Source organism: Paramacrobiotus metropolitanus, unplaced genomic scaffold (genome assembly GCF_019649055.1).
Source record: "Paramacrobiotus metropolitanus isolate TYO unplaced genomic scaffold, Prichtersi_v1.0 Parri_scaffold0000019, whole genome shotgun sequence".
Taxonomy (NCBI): domain Eukaryota; kingdom Metazoa; phylum Tardigrada; class Eutardigrada; order Parachela; family Macrobiotidae; genus Paramacrobiotus; species Paramacrobiotus metropolitanus.
Genome location: NW_026570239.1, coordinates 291179 through 309459, shown reverse-complemented (window position 1 = coordinate 309459; position 18281 = coordinate 291179). Strand labels below are relative to the sequence as shown.

The 18281-nt window shown below is 42.8% G+C and overlaps 1 protein-coding gene across 1 annotated transcript; it reads right to left on the bottom strand.

Annotated features, from left to right (window-relative positions):
• Positions 1-1134: 1134 nt before the first annotated feature.
• On the bottom strand, positions 1135-16567 carry LOC129586039 (uncharacterized). The gene is made up of 11 exons (XM_055479024.1): positions 16333-16567; positions 15800-15928; positions 15333-15395; positions 15107-15230; positions 11340-13693; positions 10538-10744; positions 9113-9236; positions 2629-3860; positions 2243-2326; positions 1883-1963; positions 1135-1671 (listed from the first exon to the last, which is right to left on the bottom strand). The coding sequence occupies exons 1-11, from the start codon at positions 16445-16447 to the stop codon at positions 1433-1435; spliced, it is 4752 nt and encodes a 1583-aa protein (XP_055334999.1). The 5' UTR covers positions 16448-16567; the 3' UTR covers positions 1135-1432.
• Between the last annotated feature and the right edge of the window lie 1714 nt (positions 16568-18281).

Below are 18281 nucleotides of genomic sequence, written 5' to 3'. Positions count from 1 at the left end.
CTGTCTGCCAACGCGTGACTGGCATCTGTGAAAATGCTGGATACATGGATGTTGGAAACTGCATGCAGGTCTGCCAGGCATCCGTTCAACCATAAAAACTGAGTTTCTGATCACTAGTGTGCGCCGTCCTCGCCACACCATAAATCTTTACGGTTGAACGGAAGCTTGACAGACCGCATGCGCACAATAGCGGCTGAGTTTTATCTTAAAACGGCGACAATGTCGCGACAGAAAGATTTGCGACTCTGCACATCCAACATGCCGTCGGCAAAAATTTTTACTCGGTCCGGCAGAAAGGGTTAGGCTTAAACGGCTTTGCGTCTCTTTGGGGACTGATGTCCGAGCTTTTTCAGGCTGGCCGCTCCCGGCCGGAAAACTTCCGCAGTGAAAACATTGGTTTTCCATAACGGAGAATTTGCACACATCACGCGCCGCTGGTCTCCGATCACCAGTTAAGTCTAGAATGATATCTTGGCCCAGATCGTTTCCAGTAATATTACCGTACGAGCCGTGATGGCGGTGCGGAATGGCCCGCCTTTAAGGATGTTGATGCGCGATGTGCTGAACCTGGATCACGAAAAGTGCAAGTTGAAGAAGTGGAGTACTGTGTGAATCATGGCGGCCCCGCGGCGGCTGGCAAATAACGGTGGGATGATGGTGGAGAGTCGCAAAGGCATTCTGGTCAGGGATCCTTTGTGCCCGTTGTTTTTAGATTTTATTCAGGGCTACACGGCTTATCAGATTTTTCGCGATTGGAAGAACGTTAAAGTGCTAATGTCGTGATGCAGGTGTTGGGTGCGTGCGTAAACTGAATAATTTGATTTTTGGATGATTCGTGAAGTTCATCAATATCACCAACGGTCGCCGACGAACCATCAAACCTTGTTGTATATGGTACAGTTGTGTAACTCTACTACTTCACTACGGACAGCTAAAAAGTTTGTCGTTGTAATTTACATCATTGTCTGATGTCATGCGATGAACCAGCAGTGTGCAGTTTCCGGTTAACAGAGTTGCTGCAGATTTACAAATCCAGCATAAACTGATCCATTTCTTCTGTATCAAAATTTGATTAGCGGACGGGACATAATGTTAGCTTCTTCTTACCTCCCAATTCGTGCATACACAATTCTAGAATACTCAACTCAGAAAAAAGGTTTTGGCTTCACAGTGGAACAGTATCTCTGCGCTGGAAGACGGTATAATAGTGCTGTGCAAAACTATGTAGTTAGGTTTTTCATAAAAAAGTTGATAAATGCGGAATGCACCGTTTCCGGGCTATTTCCTCGGAACAATCAACAATTTCACTAGGATGGATCATGCTGAATATTTTTGTCAGCCATATTGCTGCTCAACGGTAATAGTTCTGTGCCTTCGGTGGTCACCAAATCGGTATGCGGCACTTCGTCCACATCGCCCATATAAGGGTGGGTCAACTCTGTAGACGCGGTAGAAATCTGTACACTCTTGGCCTTCCAACAGTCGCGACGTTTCCAGCCAGCAGTGGACCGCTCTCCAAAGTTGTCGAATTCCCACCACGGCGAAATGGGCGACCAATACGTCGCCGAGCCAAGTAAAGAGCCAGCACAACGCATAACGCAGCAACTCCTCCAAGACAGCCGTAAATCCAATGAAAAGATGGAGCAGAATATGACACCGTGCCAGTGGCTCCTGCGAAATAAATCGTACGACGAAAAAGGATTGATAATAAACTATTTAATACTGTACCCGCGCGAGTTTAAGGGACAGAAAATTTCCCCAGACCGCCCGCACTAGGCGTCGGCTTCTTTGACATCAAAGAAACCGACGTCTAGTGCGGGCGGTCCAGGGGAATTTACTGTCCCTTAAACTCGCGCGGGTACAGTACAAAAACGTTGCTCACCATTAACTGGATAAGGCGGCTCCCGTTCATGGGTTGCGCGTTGCGATGTGTTCTCTGATAACATTAGCGGAGGCCGTTTTTCTGAATAGCATGCATTCACAAGCACACATGAAAAATAAATAACAAAAGCCCAGAATAGTGCTCTGGGACGCAGAAAAAGAATATGAGGATGCTACGAAGTACGAACAACCGGGTTAGCCTATGCCATAGTTACAACGCTAGCAGCGTTGCGCTACTGGCATTACGGTGCAAATGCATAAACTGAAACGCACATTGCGCGTAGCCCGATGTTCATCGCACCCAAATCGTGCACAGTATGTTCACGGTACTCAACCGTCCTCGTAGCAAATTGTAACGTACCAAATTTATGGGAATATTTCATAAATGCTGCTTTACATGGGTCTGCGTCAGAGGAAACTGTAGATGATGTGGTGCCGGCCTCACCTAAACAACAAACGTGTTCTCAAGGCTAGCGTGAAACTACGCTGTGCAACTTAACATGTTTACAGATTCAAACGAGCAAATAATGAGAGGCTTGTGGTATCATTATTTTGGCTACATAAAACTACTGTACTTTTCGTTGTCACTCAACTTTCGGCTTTAACATTATTGTTACATTAAACAGATATGCTATGAAGAACGAGTGCCAAGCGCATGATGCGTACCTTAATGCGTAAAGCGCTCGGATATGCGATAGCAATTAGCAGAGACGAATTCACGTGACAGTTTGAAAAATATCCACTTACACAGCGGCTCGTTGATGGAATATTCCACTTGGGCAAGATTAAATTCGGCATCTCTTTTGTGACAGTCTACTGGAAAGAAAACGTCCCTTCTCGATATTCTTCCATTTTCAACAACGACTTCGAGAAACGTTATTTCGCCTGGTTCCAGTTCCATTCGTAGTGCCTTGTTGTTTTTTCTCCACATTCTAAAGTCTGCGAAATCACAGCCGCAGTGGATCGTGTATAGATAGTCAACCAGCTGCGTCCGGCTAACATTAAAAGCCAAGCTCGTCGGATCGAACAGATCTTGCTCGATGCTTAACAATTTCAGATCTGACAGCGAGGTGAACGTCCCTGCTTCCAGATAAGAAATAGTGCTGCTACTGAAAGTCAGAATCTGCAACCTGGGGAATCCGCAGAAGTCTTTTTTTCTTATTATCAATCCGTAGCACCACTGCAAATCTATATCCATGACGTTAACATATCCGAACGTTGCAAGAATCATTGTAAAACGACTGTCTCGGCAGTAGGAAAACGACGCTAAAAGGATTTGCCTTCGAATTGAGCGAAAGGCGTCGGGCGCTGCATCCATGTGACCGCTATCCGAAATGTCCAACACGACGACATACAATTGCAATTTCGATACAGCAGCAGCTTGCTCCCAGTCCTCTATGGTCGTGCTGTTGTCACATGACAGAAAAATCATTCTTTGCGATGTGCAGTTATTCATGTTTGCGCTGGCACATTTCACCTTAGCTAGTTGGTCACACACAGGCGGTGAAAGACGGCTTTTTAAAAAATTGGGAAGTGGTTCATAACCACCACGGGGTTCAGCCTGCATCGTGCAATTATATGCAGTGTATAGCTTGACAATGTCCTTTGCGCTCAAAGTCCGCCTTTGACCCATTTTAATGCGCTTACCTTTCTGCACTGTTTTCTTGGGAAGAAATACTGGCAGATCGGGGCGCTGTGGGTCTGACAGGTCGAACGCGCCGTAATGCATGATCGATTCCAGATCGTACTCTGTTCCGTAACTGGGCATCTGCGGAAGTTTGCGCAACAGAATACTATTTGATGGAAGCTCCGTACGGTTGAGGTATATGCGCAAATACTCGTCCCGATCGGCTCTCTGATTTTCGTGAAAAAGTCCCAGTGCATGAAGAACCAGATGCTGTATAGCTCCGCGGAAAATACATGCTTGTGATAGAGTGATGTTTTGCTGACCGCCTTGTCGGCCAACGCTTGACTGACATCTGTGAAAATCACATATGAATTTTTGGTAAAGGTAAAAATCTGTACCAGTACGGTGCAGATGTGCGGTTCGCAGTAAGCATTTGCTGTCGTCGTCGCTGGACCACGGTGCAGACGTGTCTGATTTAACTACACGCTTAAAACTACCAATACCAAAAAGTATTATTATGCCAGAAAAGAGGAAATAAAGTCAGCGACACATATCGCACCCTTGTTTGCAACTAAGACTTTGTCAACCGCCGCCGCCGCTGCCTTGTATAGCAACAAAGTTATTGGAACAATTTGTTACGGGCCACAATAATAAGTTTCTGTAATTTTTTGATATTTCCGTACACGGTGCAAGCAATGTTATTCTTATCTTTGGTAGTATTATGAGAATTATATTATATTGTGGCTTGTTGTCGTTGCCGTTGTCGGCGACGCACATATTCATTGCACTGTAAGCTAATGCGAAAACCTATTGTGCAACATAGTTTAAATTAACGATAAGTACTGTAGGGCCAAGTATTTGTCGTCGTCGGCACCATAATGCGCCCGTGCAGTTGTTTCTGCACCGATTTTAAGTTTTAGATGTTTGAAATGAGCTGGGAGTATCTAAGACTTTCTATGCATAATATGTGTGCAACTAAGGACGATTGAATGTTTTAAAAAGGTCTAAACACGTATGCATTAGAACACAGCGGTCGGAGCGGCACGGACCGACCATGCAATGGCTGTGTATGCTAACTCGGCTAACTTTCAAAAGTTTTAATTCTCTCTCCGCTTTTATTACTGATGAGATCTGCATCACAAAACTTGAAATACTTTCCCTTTCTTTTGAGCAACAACTCGATGACCCCACATCACGGGAAGCGCGTCTCGGCCTGTTCGGGGATGTTCGGGAAGGTCACTATGGTACACCAGTACTTTGGAAGAACTACCTCACTTTCAAACTATTGCTTTACTTTCAAAGTACAGCCATACTGTCAAATGTCCCAGCTCCTAATCGCCAGTTGCGGCCTGTTCGGGGATCTTCGGGAAAAGTACTTTAAAAGTATCACGTCATTTTCAAAGTTTGGTTTGCCTTCAAAGCACAGCCATAGAGTCGGGCCCCAGACCAGGGCAGTTGTAGAAAAAGCACCTACCGTTAGAGTTACGAGTTACAGGAAGCGTGCGAGTTACGCTACCTACGCAAGTAAAACCGAGCTTCGAGTTATACCGCGAGTTACGCTACCATAGACAATACATACAGATTTTAGGCGAGTTGCGTTAGCGTTACGTTTTTGGGGTACCGAGTTACGCTTCAGAGTTACGTTAAAACCTCGGAAACTCGCTTTAAGTTATATATAACTGCCCAGGTCTGAGCCATACTTTCTTCCATCCATGAGACTTGCAGCACATGCTTGTCGCGCTCGTTGGCACGTGCAATTCACCAATTCATCAATCGTAATGCAACGTAGAACGAGTTCACCATTGCAGTCTATGGAGTCTACGAGCCTTAAAGGACTGCACTAATGGGCTGCTTGCCTTTCTGTGGCGTCACCAGTGCCGCGTGTACGCCTTTTAGTACCGCCATGATATAACACACTGAAGCCGTTGATTGAGAAAATTGCTTCCAAACTGTCCTTCCCGAACAACGCCGAACAAGCCGAAACAGACGATCAGGCACTGAGACATTTTATAGTATTGCGGTACTTCAAAAGCGCAGCAACACTTCCAAACTACAGCAGTACTTTCAGAGTCATGCTGTGCCATGCAGCGATACTTTGAAAGTACTGTTGTATTTCAACTGTTGTATGGACTGTTGTGTGTAAAGTACTGTTGTATTTATGTACTGTTGTATGTATGCACGTTGTATAAGGGGAATTCAACTGCTGAAGCCAGCGCTCCGTGTACTTGCTGCCGTCACCCGGCTGGAGGTTTACGTTGTGGCTAAACATGGTGCTTATGTACCGCGCCTGATTTAACCTTATGTATTGCCGTAACGTCACACTCTAGGCGGGTGACGACAACAAGTACAGGGAGTGCTGGCATCCGCAGTTAAATTCCCCCTACATGTTGTTGTAGTATGTGCTGTTGTATGTAAAGTACTGTTGTATGTACTGCCGAGCTTTTCAAGTATTGCAGTACTTTAGAATGTCTCAGCACTTGATCGTTTGTTTCGGCTTGTTCGGCGTTGTTCAGGAGGGTCACTTTGGTATAGTAGAACTGTCTCCAGGCAATACAGTATGCAAAGCAATATGACATCATTTTAAAGCACTTCGAATAACAGGCTGTACTTTATAGACAGCAACATAGTACCGTAACTACAGTAACAGTAAAGTAGCAACTACACGTACTGCAGTGACTACGTTAGCGCTGTGCAAAGTTTAACCTAATGCAAATTAATAATGGGATTGTATTTGATCAGATAGTATTTGTACGACACAATACAAAATTCGGTGCGTTCCAATTAATTCCAATGCAGTACTTAACGTTCAGAACGACGACCTCTACACAATAAGTACAGTTTTGCAACAGTAAATTTTGCTGCCAATGACTGTCAATTGCTGTCAGTGATACCTGCATTCCTGATCACTGACCACTGCTGTTTCCCAAGGGCTTGGGTATTACACGCTTGTGCAATCAGTACACAATATTGACTGCTCGACGAGAAAATACCACTCTCAAGTGCATTCTGCTTCGTGTTAGTTGCAAGAAATAATTTTGTTTTGCAAAGTTTCGCAAATGATGAATCGACATAAAGGTCACAAGGTAGTTACAGCGCGTGTAAGCATAATTAACTGCAGTTTGGTTCGGCAGTGAGTCGCAGGGGGTTTCAACGCGTTTCAGTGTGTTTCAGTGGTTTGCAGTAGGTTCCACGCGTTTCAGTGTGTTTCAGCGGGTCGCAGTAGGTTTCTACGCGTTTCAGCGGGTCGAAGTGGGTTTCAGCAAGTTTCATTTAGTTTCACTCGGTTTCACTAAGCTTTAGCGGGTTTCAGTTTTTTCTCACAAGTTTCAGCGCAATAACCTATTCATACTTTATAGCCTTTAAGAAACTTTACAGCTGAAACCGTTATTAGTGCCGTTGAAACGCGTTTCAACAGAGCAGCTGTTGAAACATACTGATGAAACCAAAACACCCTAACTTGGCGATACTATGACTGAACTGCATCAGGGAGAATTACAAATAACGGGGTAACAGTTACAGTACTTTGACGGTGACGAACATAATCGATATTGCAATAATACGGATGGGACGACGACAGTAGTCAGTCAACAGTGCATTACACGTTTACGGCAATAAATAAAACAATGGACACTTGACAATAGTACTTACAACACGGCGACGATTGTATTTCAAATTACAAAATTACACCATATAATTACAATAACAATGCACTAAAAAACTTATGCATGCACCAATCATCATGCACCTATACGATCCAGATCTTTATGGTTTTTGTAATTTTTTTAATGAAAAATCTTGTGTTCAAAATTGTTCTGTCGGAAAAAGCACATTTTTCTGTAGTTTTTATTAAATAAATATAAATAACACCGTGTCTTTTTCTTTTTGTTTTTTAATACACGATGTGCTTTGTATTTCTACGCTGCAGAGTTTTCTAACAATTTTCGCGGCGAAAACATTCGCTGCCTACACGCCAACAGTAACACTTATGGAATTTTTGAATTTTCTCCCGACACCCTGTTTTCCGCATACAAATTGAACGAGCACTATCGCTTTTAATATGGTATATATTACCAACATGAATTTTTCATCGTAGTATGTCACCGTATTCTGGGATCTGAGTGCCCATCCGCTCAACCGAGTCAAATCTGCTTACGCGAAAACCGTCAGGAGAAGCAAGAAATTTGTAATACGCATACAGTAGTCAGACATCACTCTGACCGGTCTACCCCCTTTTCACTCTGACCGGGCTACCCTCAGTGCAAAGCACTTTGGTGCAGGTTATGATTCACAGAGATAAATTTGGGAACAGAGAAAGCATCCTTGATCATTCGGAGCGGAGATTAGCTCCTGACTGTGATGACACATGTTACCAGTCGTTATACTGTATATGCGCATTATGCATAAAAAAACTGGCGTTTGAACGATACTGGAGTGTCTGACTTTGCGTAAGATATTACCATTAATTTTTAAGGGGGAAGGAAGGCTGGGGTTTTCGAAATGTCTCTCCCAAGGGGGCAGCCAGTATAGCCTTTACACTATTTTAGGCCGGGTTATGCGGAACTTTCGGTGTCTTTCGTTTTAGAAAGCATAAACCGAAGAACATAATTATTGAAGTCGGGCGGTATTTTATGAGGTACGGACTCTATCAAATGACAACGATACCATCGATCGCTAATGAGGTGTGATTTCGGCTCTGTTGTGTCATTTAGAATGAGACCCTTCGCAAGGTTAAGAATATGCGTCTATGGGAAAAGCACCAGGGCTGTCCATATTTCGAAGTGCACACGCTCTTCTACTTTTTTTCTGAATAGAATTAAAGAGGACTAATTCAGCATCAAAATTACTACACAACTAAACTAGTCTTAACAATTTTAGTTGTATTCATAAAATATTACACATCGTTTTTTGCAAGAGTAAATATTTTCTCAAATTATAGCTCCATACACCTAACCAAGGCGGCGACTACGCTGCACTTGCATGGCTTTCCATTTACTCTTGTACAGAAACCGTAAGGTCTGATCATCGTTTTTTGTCGTTACGGCGATTGTAAAAAACGATTCATGACAAGTTTTTAGGAAAAACTTATGCTACCTTGTATTTTTTATATTTACTTGTAGTTTACGGTAGGACCGGGTAGGTTAACAAATAGAACGGGAAAAAGCCATTCCGCTTTCTACATAATTTTAAGTTGTCAAATTTTCTGTGCAGTGTGCCGATGGGTCTTCAACTCTTACCGTCCTAAGAGATCTAAAATAAATTTTTATATAACGCGTGTTTTTGGTAGAATTTTCCAATCAGTCATAATCAAATTAGCTAATTCATCCAGACGGATACCTTCCATACATACGACATTTCAACAATCACAAATAGAATTTCATTTAACTGTTGTTATAATAAATGTCGTTAAACGCAAAACGGCATGAAACTACGATGTTTGGTGAAAACAGATCTGATTCCGAATGGAGCTTTGCATATGATTGTAAATGAGTCCCGCATCTCTCGCGTAATTCTCTCATTCCAAATGACAAGCGTTAGGCATGCTACGCCTCGCCTACCATCGGCACGTCTAATGGCACCGTTGTCAATAGTTATTGTACAATTTACCTTTGTCCCAGCCGAAAGAAAATGTAATCCTCTTCCATTTCTCTGGCCTTGAATGTTACACATTGCGAAGTGTAGGTTGAGATGGAAGACAATGAGTCCTTCACTTCCTCTTTGTCTGAGATATCTTTGCAAAACAAACGACAGATACTGTACTCCAACCATGTTCTTAACGGAAATTTGTACGCTATGAGCGATACGGTGCGGTATAGCAGGATAAACGTTCAGCCGATTCGAGTTCTCACGTGCACTAACTGCAAGCCGTGTATGTGAATGGTGAATTCGATCGAACAAGTGCGTGTGGCTGCACTCAGTGCACTGTATACAAATTTCCGTCAAGTGCAGGGTTAGGGTACTGTAGCAGCTAGATGAAGAGTGAGACCTGTGTTAGATCAGGGCGATGCCTTCTCTCGTCGGGCATTGAGCACGATCCTTCCTCCCACCGGGGGGCGCACACTTTGCATTTGCATTTCGTACTGTACTGCCCTTTCCAGGGGCAGCGTAACTGCATGAGGCCATATATATATATATATATATATATATATATATATATATATATATATATATATACATATATAGGCTAATATAGCCATGCCAGGGGAACCCCAAAAACCACAACAGATCAGGTATACAATCAGAAAACTGTCAGAGGTTTGACATTGTGCTCTTACAATAATTACCTTTCGCTGCAAAAAATGAAAAAATATCAAAAAACAGTAAAACATGCAATATATCGGTAGCAGCAGAGTGAAACGGTTTGAAATCGAAAACATTTTTGCAATGGAGCAAAGTGTGTATATTGGGCTTGCATTTTTTCGTACACCAGACTCTGTGGTCTCACTTCATCTAGCGGCTACAGTACAGTAACTTCAGATTGGTCTAAATATACTGTACCTCGCTTACTGCCTTATATGGGCTCCCCTTATCCCGAGCAATATGAGCAACCCTCTACATCGGCGGTTACGTTATTACTCACAGTTTTGCAGCTGTTATCAGTGTTATGACTGGATGAAAATTTAGATATATGTAAAATAGTTATTTCGCCAGTACTTTTGTAGCATTGAGTTTGTATCAACGTTTGTGGCATTTTTTAGTTTGTTCATTGGCAAATCCGGTTGAAATTAATGAAAAATATATACAGATAATATAATTCTATAAATGTAATTCGGATGTAAAATTTCGGAATTCTTTGGTGTGCTCACTTGTAAATCCGGTTGAAAGACGTAGAAAAGGGTTCTGCTATAAATCCGATAAATAATTTGACGGGTATTGCTCACTAGCCGGGAGCCCAGATAAGGGAAAATAATATCAGGGGAGCCCATATAAGGAAGTATTATAAGCAGCAGCAGGAGCAGTAAGCGAAGTATTTATTAGCTGCAGTCAGACTGGTTGATTGTGTTTGGCCGTAAGCTATACGGCTATTCGTACCAAAAGCTTCGCTGATTAAATATGGAACATCTTTGCCGTTGTTCGGCCAGAAGCGGCTGGTAGCCAAAAGCCCGGAAAACCCAGCCGGGTCGGTGCTAAGCGCTTGGTCGTCGTAATGGTACACACTGCCAGCCGCATCCACTGCCTGTGCCGTAAATTCGGATCGTCGCTCTTGCAGGATTGGTTTACTCAATTTGACGGTCCAATCTGGAACACACGATAAAAAAGTCAGCTGCCGGCCGGTAGTACAGTGTCCAGATCACGGCTGCAAAGACGTATGCGGACGTTCCTAAATTAATCACAATGCGTGTTAAAGTGTTAGAAAAAGGCTAGAAATGTGAATTTTTAACTCAGTCTTAAGAGAGAACTTTGATAGCAGCTGACATAGTTTCGAAATGAGATTATCGGCATGGTAGTTGTGCTGGCTGTCCATTATCGAGTTGCTTTCTCACTTTTTGTGAGTGTTTTTCGGTCATTGGTTATAATATGCACTTCCGCTCATCGCTTAATCAAAACACGTACATTATAGAATTTATTTTTCAAAACACCAGCCACACACTGGAATACACGCATACTGCATGGAGTCTGCTATCGCATTCAGCCAGAAAACGAACTTACTGAACATTGAATTTGTGTATGTTGCCCGCGCGCAAAAGGGCTGTCAATGCATCTGAGTGTTTTCTAGTAATAATGAACCGCATAGCGAAATTGTTTCAAAATAGGATTGTGTGAGTCCAGATAACAGTTCTCGTATCTTTGGATAGCTTCAAGTGACATGTGTTACGTTAAATTAGGCACTCACCTTTCTCCGGGGTGGCAGTTCTGTTTTCCACTGTAACATTTTTGTCCCATGGCTTCGCTTCGCTTAATGTTACTGGTAAGAGGCTTGTCGCAACGGTGCTTTTACAGCTTGGGACGTTAAATGAGTATTTTAACGGTCCACGGTTACAAATGTGTATTGAGCGCCGAAACCCGCTTTTGGAATGCTCGTCTGCGCAGTCGAACGACGGATACAATTCCTCCTGCGTCCATTCAAACCTATTCGAGTAGGTTCCGCCCTCGATATCAAATCTGAGGAATGTTGACCGCAAACGCCGCTCTTCAACAAGACAATGGGTCATGTTTCCATTGTCATACGAGTTATTCACGCTATTCAAGGGAGCATTTTGCAACCGGTGTATGATGCGCCGCTGTAGCCACTTACGAAACAAAGAATACTGACAATCACAATGCAGTTTACGTAGATACTGATAGTAACTAAGGTCAACATCGAGCACTGCGACCGCTTTGTATTCCATGGATAGAATTTCAAGATTCGGAAGAGAAGCAAAGGTGAACTGTGTGACGTCGACCAATGTTGACTGGAAAAATAGTAAAACGCGAATATTTGGGACAGCGGCGAAATCGTCTGTTTGCACAATCATATCTTGGCAGTAAGCGAATGCAAGATATAACAGACCCTCAAAACCCAAAGAACGTAGTTTTGCGGTTGTCTGCTGCATTACGCAATCGTAGAGTCTCAGGCTTAGAGTTTGTGTTTTAACGGGTGCAAAGGCACGGTAGACCAAATAATCTCCGTCATCCACATTCAAGTTTATCGTACGCAATGGTGGTTTGGCCAGCCCAAATGATATTTCTTGCGCTTCCCTCACTGTAGTATTACCCGGACATCCAATAACCAGTGCCAATTGGGAGCTGTTGAGCTGGTTTTGGCAATAATCCAATACTGTCGATTCCGTAGCTGAGCGCACTGAACTCCTGTGCCACGGCTTGCAAGACTTTCCAAACTGTAACCGGCATTGTGCGATGCTGATCCGAGAGCGAGAAAAAGTTCGTTTAAATTTAAAAGAATCGTATGTCGCGTTGACTATGGGTGCTGGACAATGTGGTTCATTGACAGAAAATTCTGTTTGGGCAAAATCAATCATGGTAAAATCAATAGGAAAGGGCTGCTTTGCGCAGTCAATCGGTATATAAATGTCGTTCCTCGTTATTTCCGGGATGACGAACAACTCATCGTCATTGAAATTATAGACTTCAGATCCCTTAGGAGCATGCTCAAGCATGCCGCTCTCATGAAGCCATCTCCTCAGCCAAGCAAATTCACAGTCGCAGTGCATTCGTTTCAAATATGCCACCATTCTCTCGGCAATGTGGCCGTGGTCGTCCCCACCGGAGGCAAGCTGGCGCTTTATCGTACCAAAGTTAGGCTGAAGTTCACTGTGCCATGCGATTACTAGTAGTTTCGGTAAGTTCGTGAAGGTTCCTTCTTCCAAATACAGAATAGTTGTATCCAGGAAAGTTACCACTCTTAACATGGGCAAAAATTTAAAGTCGGACTTCTTGATTCGAAGGTCTATGCAACGCCCGAATGTCAAAACTTGGAGATTTGCGAAAGAGAAACTTGAAAGTTTTGCCGTTGCGTCACGGGTGCGGCAATAACTCATCAACATTTCCACCACCTGGTTCTCGATCGGATACAATGCTTCTGAGGTTATTTGAATATCCGTTAGGGATATTACGATCGGCCGCACCGGCGCCTTTGCCATGGCCGTGGCCATTGTACGCAAAAAAGATGCGTCTGCGGAAATCTTACAATTCATCACCAACATTCTATCTTTTGTGCACTTTTTTGGCTTTTTATTTTCACAGTAAGAATTAAACTGTAAAGCACATTGATCGGTTTGCATCGGTAACCCGGAAAATCCCGAAAACGACCGCTTTTCAGGATCCTGATCTTCGAACCCCTGATCAACTTGGCAGTAATAAGCATTACGCAACTTTGCGACATCGCGTACGCTTAAACCCTCGCGTTGACCCATACGATAAACTCCATCTTTTCTGGGAATGATAACAGGCCAGTCCATGGTCTTAGCGAAGTCGTACATACCATAGTGCATCAAGGATTCCAGATCGTAATCCGTTCCAAAAGTAGGCATGTTGGGAATGATGTCATACTGCGCTTTGTAACCGTCCATTATCTCGTCTTTGTAGATGATTACACTAGAATCCCTGTCACTCCGGCTGTGCTCGTGAAACAAGCCGAGAGCATGCAGAATTTCGTGCTGAACTACTCCTAGCTGCATGCACCTGTCTGGATCCAAAAACACCGGCTGACCATCTTGAAGATCTTGAAGACCAACATAGGACGAGCAACTAAAATATCAAACCTTCTAAGTAATCACCAAAATGTTAACGGGACTCCAAAGTACTGCAGAAACAAAAATCTAAAAGAAAGCATAAAGCTGCGCTTTAAATACCAAACTTTGTGCGGTCAATCATCGCCATCCCCTTGTTCAGCAGGTACGAAGAAACTCCCTATTATTTTCGGCAACATTTTCACTTGTTGTGTTTCGTTATCTTTGTTATATCCTGACATCGCCCTTATTACCTCCTATCTCAACGGTTGCGATTCAGTTGGAAATACAGACGGCAATTACGCGCGTAAGTGTCCTTGCTTTCCTTTTTTCCACGGTTTTATTTTGAAAAACAATTTTGAAAATTTTCAGAAATTTGTAATTTAACAATTAACGTATGTGGGTTTTGGTTTTATGCATCGACCCCATCGCGATCGCCTCCCACCCTTTTTCCACATTAACATTGACGTATCGCAACCGTACGAACTACTTCATAGAAAGCATTAGCTGTGCTGTTTCTTGTACTGACGGTTGTTTGTTTCGCTTTGTTTATTTTGCGTGTCGTCGTAATAATATTCATGTTTTCATGGTACCACCTCTCCATATTAGCGTCATTTTGTGGTGTAATTTCTTGATGTTGTTCTGCTGTCTGAAGCCTAGAGGGGGCAACCGCTCCGTTTGCAAGGACAATAAACTTCATTATTATTATTCAACATTGTAAGGTGAAACTGTTGGTAGGTACTAGCACAATGCTATTCACGGTCTCTGCGGGCTTGTTAAAAGTTATTATGCATTAGGGTACTCGTGTCGGGCTATCAATCTGAAAGTACAGTAGTTTATTTCTTACTTCTCCGGCTAAAAGCGACTCTGCTGCTTTCAGGCGCCTCGACATTAAAACGCTTCTGAACAACAGCTAATACTAACACTACAAAGTACTCGCTACACGATGAAGTATTTTGAATTTCGAAATACTCCACCTTGGTAATTTACCTTCGAAGTTCGAAGGTAAAATCACCATGGTGCGGTGTCTATAATTTCATCACTACATGGATCATTAAAGCTTGAAACAAGCACCAGTTCTTTAAGTTTTTGTAGGCCACAGACAATGAAAGATCTTTTAAGCATTTGGTCGGATCTGCTAATCCGCATCCACTTTTTGGCGAACCAGTGCGTAAAATCATCAACTATCAACAAGGTCACAATGTACAAGTGACGGCGATCACCGCTTAATACGCCTACTGAATGGCATCCGACTTAGCTTTGAAATATGTTCTCTCATTCAGTTGTGTACGTAATTTGTTAACAACTTCAGCCGCCCATGGTACCTGGTCCACGACTAACTGAAAACGTCTACCCGAAGCGCATACGTATTTTAGAAAGCTTGTCGTAATACAGCTACCTCAATCGTTCTACGAGTATTTCAGCGGCCTACTTTTTTCCGGGCTTGAAACTTATATAATTCCGGTCGCTTTTTCTCTCCACAAATTTCACGCAACGAAAAGTTTTGCTTTCGATTGTTAACATTGCTTCCTTAATAAGGAAAACATCTTGGGATCCTGCAATTGCAAACGTATGATACGCTGGAGCAGGAATGTATCTTTAATAAGCATGCTGCTTTTTGAACAAAAATCCGGACGCAGAATATCTTTTGACCTCACCGAATGCGTCACTTATGTGATAAGGGACTTTTCCGGATGGCCATAGCGTAAGATTTCTCCTTCCTTAAAACATAGAAGAACAACAACTGCATCCGTCTGCGTCAGTAAGAAGCGTTCAAAAACAAGGTTTATATTCTAAAGTAGCACTTTCTTTATACGAGTACAAGTATTTTGGTTGTAGTGCTTTGCGACCCAGAATGACTTCAAGCGTAACACATTCACTACGTGAAAAATAAAAGTACACTACTTAATAGTAACATAAAGACAAACAAATTTTGCTTCGCATAATCCGGCCGTACAAAGTGACCGTCACGTTTTACTGTGCAGATATTACCATTAAAAAAATAGAAGAAATTCCTTATATTAAAGACGTTTTTGGACTGGCATTGACTGACGCCATATTTTTGTCCTGCAGGGTCAACTCGGAAATTTTATGTCAGCATTTTTTACACTTGGTCCAGGGGTACCTCCAACGTATTCCGATGCGATGCCGAGGCCAGAATCAGCAAACATGATATCGTTTTCCAACGATCCACGACGGTTCAGATTGGCCAAGTGGGCTTTCATGATATCCGGGTCAATGCGAGCCACCCAACCTATATTGCCAAAAACAGTGCTTAACTGCGATACTTGACAGTTTTCTTTGTTTTCTAATTTTTTCGTTTAAGAAAGTGATAATTATTAACAACCTTTCGGTTTTATGTGATTTGCCGAAAATGTTTTTTGTGCCAACAAGTCGATTGACCGGAACAGATAGTCAGATACGCTACACCAATGCACACAAACAGAAAGAATCCAGATAGCTTAGAAAGTTAGATGTACAAGTCCGCGACAACTATCATTACTGGCATAACTAATTGTAAGAACTTATGGTGTACGGTCGTGTCATTGTATAAATCTTTTCGCAATTGGGAACTGTGGCTCCTTGTTGATGTAGACCTGTTGAAAGTGAGTCAGCGGCGAGCAACTGTTAATTCTACGTTCATAAGTTGGTAGTTACCATCAGGCAGCTCATCCGAATCGTCATGGAAATCGTCGTGATAATCCCTGTCATCCCAAAAGCCGTTTATAGACTGAATTACGCTGATGCAGAAAATCACCCAGAAACGGAGCATTTTTTTCGCAATTAAAAACTTTGATCTTTCTGTACATCCACTGTGTACGAACTCAAAATTTAAAAAGCTTCCAGTGCACCAAAATGAACTCCACTTGAGCTTGGTTCAAAGAGTTTTTGTTTCAACAGCCATCAAGAGGACTTACAGACTTTTTCTTAGTCATCGTAATTTATTGGAACAATAAAAGCGGTTTGTTTTGCCCCGAGCGAGCACCGAAAACTTGCCGTGTGTGAATATCTGTTCGCCACTCTGTGCACATACGGTGGTTGTAAATGTACGACGCAGATAACGTTAGTAAGTAATGCGGTGCCCAGTTAAAAGTTAGTTCGATCCACCCTCCAGCACCAAGGCAGTATATCTCGGCAACATCCGGTTGACGAGATATGGCGAACTAAAATGGGCGAAAAGATTAAATCATTGTCATGTACCAAAAGTCTGGTTATTACCCGATCTTCTTGAAACTTTGCTGTAAAAGACACTTGACCATGAGGTCGAAAGTGAACCAATATCAGATTAATAGCATTTTTTTCCGATTTTAAAATAATTTTCAAAAATTTTAAAATTCGTTTTAAAATTATGGGAAAGTGCTACGAACGTGAAATTGGTTCACTTTTGACTTTACGACTATGCGTCTTTTGCAGCAAAGTTTCAAGAAGATCGGGAAATAACCAGACTTTTGGTAGACCACAATACATTTAAACTTTTCGCCCATTTTGGTTCGCCATATCTCGGCAACCGGATGTTGCGCGCACAAACGGTTTTCAGATCCATGCATACAAATGATTTACCTTCAGAATGACAGAAAGTATCACAAAAAAGTGATTCGGAATGCGCGAAAGGTAAAGTTTTAGTGCATGTATCCCCTTTTTGACACTATGTACCGGGCCATCTCCTTAACCAAGGGCTTCCGGTGCTAGATGTAGTAAGAATCACACCATGAAAACTAGGAATTGTCGATGGAATAATTCACTTAATAAATGTATTCATATATTATTCTTTGACGTAACAATCATCACAGACACAGTGAAGACAAGTTTGCAAACCATAAGTACGAGTACGGTATAATTAAATGAAGTACTGTATTCGATCAGTTGTCAACTTGTCAAAGGTACGGCTGACCAGCCTGAAATACTTATTCTGTTGGCATAACAGTTCACGGTAAATGTCTGACAATTTATTACTGTCAATATAATTTCGTAGCGCAAAGGAAATTATGTAGACAAATATCTCCAGCCAGCCGGTTTCCGTTGTGATGCAGGGATAATGGATCTTCTCAGCCCAAAGACCGCGCAAACACCTGACAAAAACGGGGATAGTTTTGTCCGGGCGGTCGTGACACCAGTACGCGCTCTTCCTGGCGAATCTGGCGCACATCCACAGCGAACTTCCCGATGATCCATATGGCATAGGCGGTCATCAGCAGAAGCCAAACCCACAGTTGTAGTGATCCAGGGATGTATAGCTGCACCAGCGGGTAGGGAAGATGGTTCCAGCACAGATAGCGATGTTTGTAATCACAAAGACAGCCACGATGCCGGCCCACACTGGACATGCACAACGAACGCAGTGCGGTGGTTCGTCCACCGTGTCCTCAATGGCGATAGCCGTGCTGGAACTGCCAGGTTGGACAGCACCCTCGGCTTCAGCCAGACAATCTTCTTCGAGCATTTCCTCCAGTTGCTCGGCTTCTTCTTCGTCCTCTTCAGTCGATACTGGAATGCTGAATTAAAGAAAAGCGAATAATTTTTACTACCATTTTAAAGCCTTGCCGTCCCGGCGGAAGCGACAATACAGACATGCAATCTTCAACAAAAATCATAGCATAACCCACTTT

Bases quoted from the DNA above. Each gene is read 5' to 3' on its own strand.
- LOC129586039 (XM_055479024.1), bottom strand. From the start codon at position 16,447: ATGCTCCGTTTCTGGGTGATTTTCTGCATCAGCGTAATTCAGTCTATA. The intron at 15,929-16,332 runs GTAACTACCAAC...TTGGCAATATAG, and splicing joins TTCGGATGAGCTGCCTGATG to GTTGGGTGGCTCGCATTGAC. The intron at 2,327-2,628 runs GTAAGTGGATAT...TTTGTTGTTTAG, and splicing joins TTCCATCAACGAGCCGCTGT to GTGAGGCCGGCACCACATCA.